At 41.0% G+C, this 11,038-nt stretch overlaps 1 protein-coding gene across 1 annotated transcript; it reads right to left on the minus strand.

Moving 5' to 3' along the window:
- On the minus strand, window positions 1-9,311 carry LOC128629425 (CD209 antigen-like protein 2). Its single transcript, XM_053677528.1, has 4 exons — window positions 9,199-9,311; window positions 3,481-3,614; window positions 255-364; window positions 1-156 (listed from the first exon to the last, which is right to left on the minus strand). Exons 2-4 carry the CDS (start codon window positions 3,604-3,606, stop codon window positions 99-101), a joined length of 294 nt encoding a protein of 97 aa, XP_053533503.1. The 5' UTR covers window positions 3,607-3,614; window positions 9,199-9,311; the 3' UTR covers window positions 1-98.
- Window positions 9,312-11,038: the final 1,727 nt, after the last annotated feature.

Below are 11,038 nucleotides of genomic sequence, written 5' to 3' on the forward strand. Positions count from 1 at the left end.
CATTCTGTTATTTTAACCTTACAACAAAAACACGTTCTTTTCACAGATACACCGTACATTTGCAGAGCATGATCTGTCGTTCCAGCTGTTCTTCCAACTCACAATCTCGGCACAGTCCTCATTGCCTGCATTATTTGGTTCTCCACCAACCAGAACCTGAAACCCAGAATCAGAATCAGATTAAACAGTGTTCATTTGTCTTTACTTATGCACCTTTAACTCAACCCTCTCAGTCTGAGTTCCTAATCTCTTACGAAGTGGTCAGTGGTGTATCGTCCACCCATTTCCACACCCCCTCTGTGTCGCTGTCAGTCAGACCGATCCAAGCCTGACTGCTGCTTGTAAGCTGTTTAAGAATGAACTCCTGCAAAGCACAGCACAAACTATAAATATATGTGGGTTTGATCTCTCTCTCACTCTCTCTATATCTCTCACTCTCATTCTCTCACTTTATCTCTCTCTCACTTTATATCTCTCACTCTCATTCTCTCAATTTATCTCTCTCTCACTTTATATCTCTCACGCTCATTCTCTCAATTTATCTCTCTCTCACTGTCTATCTCTCTCACTTTATATCTTTCACTCTCATCCTCTCAATTTATCTCTGTCACTCTTACTCTATCTCTCTCACTATATCTCTCACTCTCATTCTCTCAATTTATCTCTGTCAAATTACTCTCTCTCTCACTCTCACTTTATATCGCTCACTTTTATTCTCTCAATTTATCTCTCTCTCACTTTATCTCTCTCTCAGTCTATCTATCTCACTCTCTCACTTTATATCTCTCATTCTCTCACTTTATCTCTCATTCACTCTCTCTATAGCTCTCTTTCACTTTATATCTCTCACTCTCATTCTCACTTTATCTCTTTCACTCTCTATCTCTCTCACATTATATCTCTCACTCTCATTCTCTCACTTTATCTCACTCTCACTCTTTTTCTCTCACTATCACTTTATTTCTCTCTCTCTCTCTCACACACACACACACACACACACACACACGCGCGCACACACACGCGCACACACACAGACGTTCCTCTGTGCTGCTTATGATCACCAGGCCTGCTCCTCTTTCTTTGCAGTACTGTCTCATTGTGTCAAACTTTCTTTGCTTCACTTTTACTGGACAGCACAATCACAACAGTGACGTTGTATTTTGTCTAGTTAGCCTGCAGGCTGTCAAACGATGCCTGCGATTGGCCATGAGCAAGAAATTAAACGGTGAGCGTAATAAACAGGAACGAAGCTGAATTGCTCGCACGACCGTCCAATTTTACAACATGTCCATGGATGCGAAGCTAGGATTAAACAGTCCAATCACATATTGTCCAATCAATGTACATGATACATGAACCCTTTGTGCATTTTGGATTTTAAAAACTAAAATAAGATCATTCCATCAATATGCCATCAAAGACACAAGTAAATATTAGATTTGTACAATATTCTTGACCAGATTGTTTATAACATTACTGCTTTTTAAATCTTTCCGATTGTAGCTCTTACGCCTCATGAAGTTCGAATGTCTGCTTCCTTTGCTTTGATTTCTCTTTGCAATACCCTGTTTTTTCTTCCCTGAACTGTGGACGGTTGGGAAAATCTGCAGTCATTTTGAAAACTTGCACGCTCCTCCGAATATTGAGGAGTTTCCTTGATTTTGTTTTATTTTCTGGTCCCTAGAGCAGAAAATTTTTATTTTATGTTTTTAGATTTGAAATAAAAAATTTTATTTTTATTTTATGGTCCCTAGGGCAGTTGCAATCGTTTTATGTTTTAATCAGAAGCGGTTTGTTGTTGTTGTTATTGTTGTGCCCAAACTGAAAAATCTCACTCTAGATGTGTTGAGTGTGCTTTCCATGGGTTTTGCTAATCGATTCCTTTATTAATACTAGTCTTTATTAATAACCACTGCAGTGTACCAAAATGGAAGGGTTTAAAGTGTTAGCTCACCAATGATATTCAACTTGTTCTGAAGTTGAAGTTCAGCATTCTTCTCCTGTTGCTGCTTTCTTTCTGTCGTCAGGTTGTTGTTTCTGTCCTCTAACTGGTCTTACTCTATTATAAGAGCGGTGTATGTGGACTGTAGCTGGTCTTTTTCTGTAGTCAGGATGGTGAATTCGATCCACAGCACTGTGGTAGCAATCAGCAGGAGAAGACACAGCAGCAGCACACACAAAACAGCCAGTCTGTAACATCTGTCCCCCGCAGTAGTCAGTTCTATAAGGGGGTGGGACACAGAATAAAACATTTTCCTCACCTGACACAAGGATCCGAATCTACATCCGGATTTCCGTGAGGCTGTGGTGGTGCGGATTGTTAAAAGCGTTCCACAATTATAATTGGAATCGAACTGATCTGTGTTTGTACCTGCGTGTTGAGTCTTCGTGTTGGCATTCTCCGTCTCGGTTTCGGGCTTGTGATGTCGAACAGCATCTCCTCTCTCATAGAGTTCCATCACCTTCTCGATGCGCTCTCCTCTCTCCTTAGCGTAGTTCACATATTCGGAATCAGCCTGAGACATCTCTGCTCTATAAAAGACTCTGAATCACAGCGTCGGTAGTCTTCTGCGTGTCAAACGTTAAAGAGACCTTTTAACTGGTGTAGTGCGGTTAAACTGGAAAGTTGCTATTGTGCACATTGTGGGATGTAGGGCTGTTAAACAATGCCATTATCTGTACCTGGATCTGTTTACTGTTCAAAATACACTATATGGTACAAAAGTTTGTGCACACCTTACCACACACACACACACACAAATGTGCTTTTTGAACATGGCGTTCCAGATTCAGTCGCCTTTTTGCTTTTATAATTATTCTGGGAAATCGAGGAGTATTTTCACTCTGATGATGATTATTTTCCAAAGACAGCACATCTTGTTTTATTTATTTTTTCATCCTTATGAAGATAAAAATGCAGCTCGTTCAGTTGTGTTACCAAAACTCCTCTGTCCTGAAGACTTTTCTCATGGGAGAAAATTTACACTCTTCCAGAGCTTACACTGAAGACTCCTTCCATAATATTAAATAACATTTAAGTATCAATGCTTTTACATCCTCTCTCTCTCTCTTTTAAAGAACAGCCTATTTTCAGTAAATGAGGGAAGTTGACAGAGTGTACAGTAGTGTACAGTAAATACATCACTCTCTCTCTCTCGTCACAGATATATGTTTTGTGTTATGATGGGTTAATCCACGTGCTGAAAAGGACAAAATATTTTATCAGTTGGCTTGTACTTTGAGTTAAGCACCTGCCTGGAAATCCTGGTAATAAACATACGGTTTATAATTAATATATATAATTAATCTCAATCTCTTACGCAGTGGTCAGGGGCGTACCGTCCACCCGTTTCCACACCCCCTCTGTGTCACTGTCACTCAGACCAATCAAAGCCTCATTGCTGCCGAGCTGTTTAAGGATGAACTTCTGCAAATGTCAGCACAAAATACTGTATAAATACATCTCTCTCTCTCACGCACCTCTTCCTCTGTGCTGTTTATGATCACCAGGTCTGCTCCTTTGTCCCTGCAGTCTTGTTGGCTCTCATCCCAGCTCTTGCGGTCATTAAACATGTAGTTAAAACCCGAGTTGAAGCTGAAACCCATCCCTTTATCTATTGAGATAAATGGAGAAAATTTACATAAAGATAATACACACAGTTTCTGAACTACTGCTTGTTGTCATGATATCTATTTCAGCACAAAATCAATAGGCTATAGAATATGAGAAACTTTTTAAAAAAAATTATACATGGATTCACCTTTTGGGGACTTAAATGATTATTTAAAAAAAAATCCTGTTGTTACGGTACCGCCGGCAGATGGCGCTGTGGTGACAACGTGCACGAGCGGCTTGAGAACGTGCATGTGCACGTGATTGAAGTGCGCATGGACGCTAAAGCTGTCTCAAGTGTTGCCAGCTGTCGGCAATCAAGAGACTGGTTACTTAAACCCGTCGTGTCACATGGCGCGGCATTAACGAAACATCAAGTAAAGTAAAGCGGAGAAAGGACTAATGGTGTAAGGACTAACAGAGAAGACGACGGAATGAATAATGGTGCCAGGTCGTGATGTTGCCACGCTCTGTCTGTTTTCCTGTTCCTTAGTTTACACCCTGTCATAGTTGAGAGTGTTTGTGTCCTGTCGTAGTTAAGAGAGTTAAGCCCTGCCATAGTTAAAAAAAAATGTGTTCATGCTCTAGTTAAAAGATGTGTTCATGCTCTAGTTAAAAGATGTGTTCATGCTCTAGTTAAAAGATGTGTTCATGCTCTAGTTAAATGAAGCATTTATGCTCTAGTTAAATGATGTGTTCAGGCCAGTTAGGTGTGTTCATGTCTTAGTTTAGAGGAGTGTTCCTGCCTAAGTTAAATGTATGTTTGGTGCATGAGTGAAGCTACTGGTTCTAGGCATAAGCCTGTCCTGTTTTGTGCTTCACATTTCATCCCAAGTTGAGGGATAGGTTTTTCGTTGTAAGTCTTTAGTGTAAGTTCAAATAAAGACTGTACTCCTGCACTTACTTCCTGTCTCCAAGTCCTGTTTCGTAACAGAATGCTGCGCCAAACCATGGAAGTAGCAGGAGAGCTCCTGGTCGGGAGATGCTCAGATTACTGGCCGCGTTTCCCCTCAGTCCAGTTTCCACAGAGGACGGCCACCAAACTTCCGCATGGTTGGGGACACCACCCGCTGCAGTTCCTGTTCCTCAGCCAGGTGTACTTTGCCAACCTGGCGCCCCCCAAGCCTACCAAGAAACAGTGGCTGGGCTTCCTAGTATCCCGGTTTTATGGTCTGGCCCGGGATTGGGCAGAGCAGCTGGCCCGTTCAGGGTCCAGTGCCCTCCACGAAGTCACCCAGTTCTCTGAACTTTTTCTGAAGGAGTTCTCACAGCCAGGGCAACTAAATGGCCTGGATGTGCTGGAGAGGGGAATCGAGGTGACAGACAAGGAGAACTGGCCATTCCACGTCTATTATGCATGGCTGGACCGGACAGAAGCAGCAGCTTTGCCTCAGGTTCCGGTTGACGTGGTGGAGAGGACGTCTAGATGCATGTCTGAGGGCTGCTGGAAGGAGACCAAGCTACAATGCCCTACCTGCAAAAAACTGAGTTTCCAAGAAGCATTCTACTGCTCAAAGGAATGCTTCAAGAGCAGCTGGCGGGAGCATAAACAATTACACCGGCAAGTCCATGCGGAGATCCAGCCCGAGGTCAACAGGGCGACCTCGGAGCTCCTGCCAGAGGTCAACCAGGTGACCCCAGAGCCCCCAACCTGAGACCTGTAGGGAGGTCTCAGCTCTGGAGCTCCAACCCGAGGTTAACCTGGCGACCTCTGGGACCCCGTCTGAGGTCAACTTGGTGGCCTCAGAGCTCCAGCCCAAGACCTACGGGGAGGTCTCAGTTCCGGAGCCGCAGCCTGAGGTTAACCCGGCGACCTCGGAGCTCCAGCCAGAGACCCACAGGGAGGTCTCTGCCACTGAGGAAGCTGTCCCACTGTCCAGCCCAGCCGAGGAAGCTGTCTCGCTGTTCAGCCCTGCCGGGGACGTCGCCCAGAATTACAGTCCAGCTGAGGACGCCGGCCAGCGGTCCAGTCCCGCTGAGGACATCGGCCAGCGGTCCAGTCCCGCTGAGGACCTCGCCCAGCGGTCCAGTCCCGCTGAGGACCTCGCCCAGCGGTCCAGTCCCGCTGCAGAAGGCGCCCCAAGCTTCCGTCCCACAGGGGGTGGTGCTCCGCCTGTCTGCTGTCTGATGGAGGCCGCCCTGTTTTCCAATGCATCAAGAGACAGATTACACAGGGGCCCAGGACCCCTGTTGGAGGGGGGTTTTTGGCACTCTGGGAGAGGCGCCTTTGGAGGGGGGTTCTGTTACAGTACCACCGGCAGATGGCTCTGAGGTGACAACATGCATGAGCGGCTTGAGAACACGCACGTGCACATGATTGAAGTGCGCATGGACACTAAAGCTGTGTCAAGTGTTGCCAGCTGTCGGCAATCAAGAGACTGGTTACTTAAACCCTTTGCGTTGCTGTGCACATGGCGCAGCGTTAAAGTAACATCAAGTAAAGTAAAGTAGAGAAAGGACTAATGGTGTAAGGACTAACAGAGAAGACAACGGAATGAATAATGGTGCCAGGTTGTGATGTTGCCACGCTCTGTTTTCCTGTTCCTTAGTTTATACCCAGTCATAGTTGAGAGTGTTTGTGTCCTGTCGTAGTTAAGAGTTTATGCCCTGCCATAGTTAAAAGACGTGTTCATGCTCTAGTTAAAAGATGTGTTCATGCTCTAGTTAAATGAAGCGTTCATGCTCTAGTTAAATGATGTGTTCAGGCCACAGTTAGGTGTTTTCATGTCTTAGTTAAGAGGAGTGTTCCTGCCTAAGTTAAATGTATGTTTGGTGCATGAAATAAGCTACTGGTTCTAGGCATAAGCCTGTCTTAAGTTTTGTGCTTCACGTTTCATCCCGAGTTGAGGGACAGGTTTTTCGTTGTGAGTCTTTAATGCAAGTTCAAATAAAGACTGTACTCCTGCACTTACTTCCTGTCTCCAAGTTCCTTTCACTCCGATTAGTCTGTTTGCAGAGTCCAAATGGAAGCTAAATCGATAATTTGGTTCAATTACTCGGTTTGACTATTTGGTTTATTTTCACACTTCACGTAATTAAAGAAACCAAAAAAAAAGAAAAAGTGAAAGAAATCTTTGGTAATCACAAATCAGCCAACCACGGAGAACACTGAGACTGTGCTATGTAAAGCATTAGATAAATATCTAGTTTAAACCTTTTGTGTACTGCATCCAGCATTTATTTTCTCTTTGTATGTCAGCTCAAATATGGAGAGCACATGGCATTTCTGCAGCACTACAGCGTGTACTTTTATATATAATAACTTGATAATAGATTATTGTTATATATTTCTGTCTCTGTGTCAATAATAATAATGACTTATACAGACATTTAGATTTTAGACACTGGGTGTTGGAAACGTTACGTATGTTATCTCCAGGAGGAAGGTAAGGTTTATCGGGGATTAATGTTAAGGTGATCAGTAACTAATTAATCTGGCCATAATTATCTTTTAGTTCTCCAGAAGAAATGCAAGAACTACTGCTTAGCTAATAGTGAACTAATACAAGCATACTTCCTAATTAATTTAGTAGTTATCTAATATTTTGTAACCTATGCACTACTGAAGAACTATTCATTCATTCTTTCACAACAGCATCAATATCAAAGCTCTTCAACAGTGAGCTGGAGAACATCTCAGTAATTATCCATCCATCATTCTGAAGCTCCTCCCTTTTGACTAAATGTATCCAGTGATGGGCGGGGCTTTGGGCTGGTTTTGAATAAACAGACTTGCAGGTTTGAATTACATCACCTGTTCTTCCTTTGCACCAAGACGATTGCGTAAGCCAACCTGAGCAAAACAAGGTCATGTTCATATATCGTACATTAAGTCAATAAAGTAATTATCGTGACAGGCCTAATAAGGAGGTCATAAAACTCTGAGTGCTGATTGGCTCCCTCGATGCCATGCAGCAGCCTATTAGCCTCGCTTCTCCATCCACGTAACCCTTTATACTCCTGAGTAACCCGCCAGCTACGGCCTGCGCGGTACTACAATTTGTATCTTCTAATCCCATTATGCATTAATTGGATCCTCCACAGGTGTGAATTCCTCACCGCTCACCCCCCCCCCCCCCCCCCCCCCCCGAATGATTAGCGCTAGCGACACCCACTGATTGAATCAAAGACATTTCTACTTACTCCATTTCATATTACTGTACAATGCATTCGTATGAACATACTAATATAGGGCATTAGGGCTACACTGCGAATTTAAGAAGGTGACATTTTCATCACTTTCTTAAGCAAAGAAAATCATATAGGGCAGGGGGGTGTGTGTGTTTTGTCATAGTTTTGGTTACTTATGTTCAAAATTGCTGCACCCAGGTAAAAATTGTACTGCAGCCAGCCACTAGAGGGCCTCATAGACATTTTGGCATCCCGATTTTTAATTTAAAAAAAACCATTTGGTGGGTGAGCAAAAATATTGGAACAGATAACTAAAATGCATTAAAATGCATCAAAATGCACTAAAATGCATTTAAGTAAACTTTAAACTTGAGCTACATTAATTTATCATTTTTAAGTTATTCATGTTATAATTAACAATTTAATACGTTCTAACATTTTCCTTTTCTTATTTTCCCTTTAAATAATGGGGAAAAAAGTATCCCTCTAGACTATTTTATCGCTTCAGAGAGCTCTCGCTCATAAAAAGGTTGGAGACCCCTGGTCTAACTCTTACCCTCACTGTAATGCCAAACTCTTGCATTCTCCGTTCAACTGTTCGTGATGACATGCCAAGCAGATTTGAAATGAAATGTACACTCAGTCCAATTTCAGTCAATTGTCTAAGTTGCTGCTCAGACACACCGAGTTTGGGACATCCCGTTGGTCCAGCCATTTCATTCACAACTGATGAGGAAAGTCGATTACAAAGAACAGAACACAGGTTTGAAAGACACTGCACTACCTTTACATATGGTGTTAATTACTTGTACTGTCTAATATATATATATATATATATATATATATATATATATATATATATATATATAAAATGTTTGCTTCACGCTTATTATTTTTCGATCCGTGACCGCAATAAACCTACTTTTGACGGAAAATTAATCCCACATGATTCCAGTGATACTGCAGACAGCCACTAGAGGGCACCAGAGACATTTTGGCATAACTATTTAAAAAAATTTTTTTAAACATAATCTTACAGTTAAATGCATTTAAGTAAACATTAAACTTGAACCAATTTTTTTGGACATAATCTTTAAATTATTCATGTTATAATTAGCAATTTAATAGGTTTTAACATTTCACTTCTCTTATTTTCTGGTAAAATAATGAAAAAAAAAAAAAACAAGTATATGTTCATGATTTGTGTGTGCATTAATCAATATGCTATTTGTGCAGATAAAACATAAATAATCCAGGTCCAGAGGCACGCGCTGCATGGCTTCCTGTAGTCGTGATAAAAGCCTCTCTAAAAGCACTGCCTGTGAATATACACAAAATGTTCTGAATAATCAAAACAAATTAAACCCATCATTTTATTCCTTGCACCTAAACCAGAATCCACAAAACAGACATGTCTTCCGTCATCCACTAACTATATATTCATGTTAAATCACCTGTAATTGTCCGGGATATCTTTCTTCACCTGTCAACACACAGCCATGAGTCGCAGTGGAGTGACGTCACCTCCCCTCTTCGATTGATTGGCTAGAAGAGGAGCTGAAATGGACCAATGATGACGCTAAAGCCCCCCCCCCCCCCCCTAATTTACATGAAACTCCACCTGCAACATTTGGAAAAGTAAGCGGAGAATGTGGAAACAAGCGCGAGGGGAAAAAACAGCGACACGCCCATAGAATTCTACAGGAATCGGAGAATGCGGAAGTGATTATAAAATATAATAATAATAATAATAATAATAATAATAATAATAATAATAATAAGAGGAAGAAGAAGAAGAAGAAGAAGCGCGAAGAGTTAAAAAAAAATAAAACATGAGCAGAAAATTGTAGACAGCACAAAAAACACCAAGAAAAACGATTTTGTGTGCAATGAAAAAATACTTCATGAATTCATGTTTCAGTTTTGTGCAATATAATTTTTACATATATAGATATATATATTAAATGTTTGATTCACGCTTATTATTTTTCGATCCGTGACCGCAATAAACCTACTTTTGACGGAAAATTAATCCCACATGATTCCAGTGATACTGCAGACAGCCACTAGAGGGCACCAGAGACATTTTGGCATAACTATTTAAAAAAAATTTTTTTAAACAGATAATCTTACAGTTAAATGCATTTAAGTAAACATTAAACTTGAGCCAATTTTTTTGGACATAATCTTTAAATTATTCATGTTATAATTAGCAATTTAATAGGTTTTAACATTTCACTTCTCTTATTTTCTGGTAAAATAATAAAAAAAAACAAGTATTTATTTTATTCATAAAACAAGACCAAATATTTGTCCCAGACATTTGTTAACGTTTTAATACGAAAAAAGTAGAAGATAATGTTCCTTAAAGAAAAGAACTGAAGCAACTTGCTAATAGGGGTATGTGTTACCTTATAAACCCAGATCTGCACTTCTTTTTTTCTCCTGCAGGAGATCTCCAGTACTTCATCAGCTATCACGTCCATATCACGTCTATCACGTCCATATCCCTGTACAACACTGACTCTCTCGTCAACACACACGCACAAGAACTGTGGAGTGTACATCGACTGTCTACATGAATGGTTATGTAAAGCATTTACACACCTGTCCATGAGCAGCATCGCTAAGTCTGTGTCTAACTTCATCCTCTTCACTAGTAATACATTATTCCATAATATTTCAGGAATACCCAATCATTACTCAAGTACAAATACCCCAAATAATACTTAAGTATAGAAATGTAGTACAAATTCCCAAATATTCTCCACTCGTGGTGAGGCAGAAACACTGCCCGCTGTGTGTCCGTGCCACCATAAGGAAAAGGAAGTCAACTTTAATTGGATTATAAACCAAACACTTCAAAGTCATCTGTGGTTTTTATCATCAGACTGCACATTTCAGTAAAGCTGCTGAAGCTTCATGATTGTCAGGATTTCCTCTCACGCAAAGTCCTGGAGCACGCAGCGCACTCTGAAACCCAAAGCGCAAACCTGAAGAGCCTTCTGTTTCTCTAAAAAACAAACAAACATCAATTAGTCTGTTACCAAGTTCAGAAACCTAATTAACATCTGATAGGAACTTAGTATATTTCCAATATATTATTAATCACTGCTTGATTTGGTTTAATTTAACAGTGTGACTCATTATTCAACAGGTAACAGAATAGCACTGGAGCGAGCACACACTGTTATTTTGCATGTTCATTAAAAAAAAACACACACACAGAATGGGAAAATCGGTTCAGAAAGAAAATCAGTTGACATGATGGTGGTGACAGAGTTACTAACAGTA

This window comes from Ictalurus punctatus, chromosome 29, assembly GCF_001660625.3.
Source record: "Ictalurus punctatus breed USDA103 chromosome 29, Coco_2.0, whole genome shotgun sequence".
NCBI lineage: Eukaryota > Metazoa > Chordata > Actinopteri > Siluriformes > Ictaluridae > Ictalurus > Ictalurus punctatus.

Bases quoted from the DNA above. Each gene is read 5' to 3' on its own strand.
- LOC128629425 (XM_053677528.1), bottom strand. From the start codon at position 3,606: ATGGGTTTCAGCTTCAACTCGGGTTTTAACTACATGTTTAATGACCGC. The intron at 365-3,480 runs GTGCGTGAGAGA...TGTGCTTTGCAG, and splicing joins TAAACAGCACAGAGGAAGAG to GAGTTCATTCTTAAACAGCT. The intron at 157-254 runs GTAAGAGATTAG...TCTGGGTTTCAG, and splicing joins GATACACCACTGACCACTTC to GTTCTGGTTGGTGGAGAACC.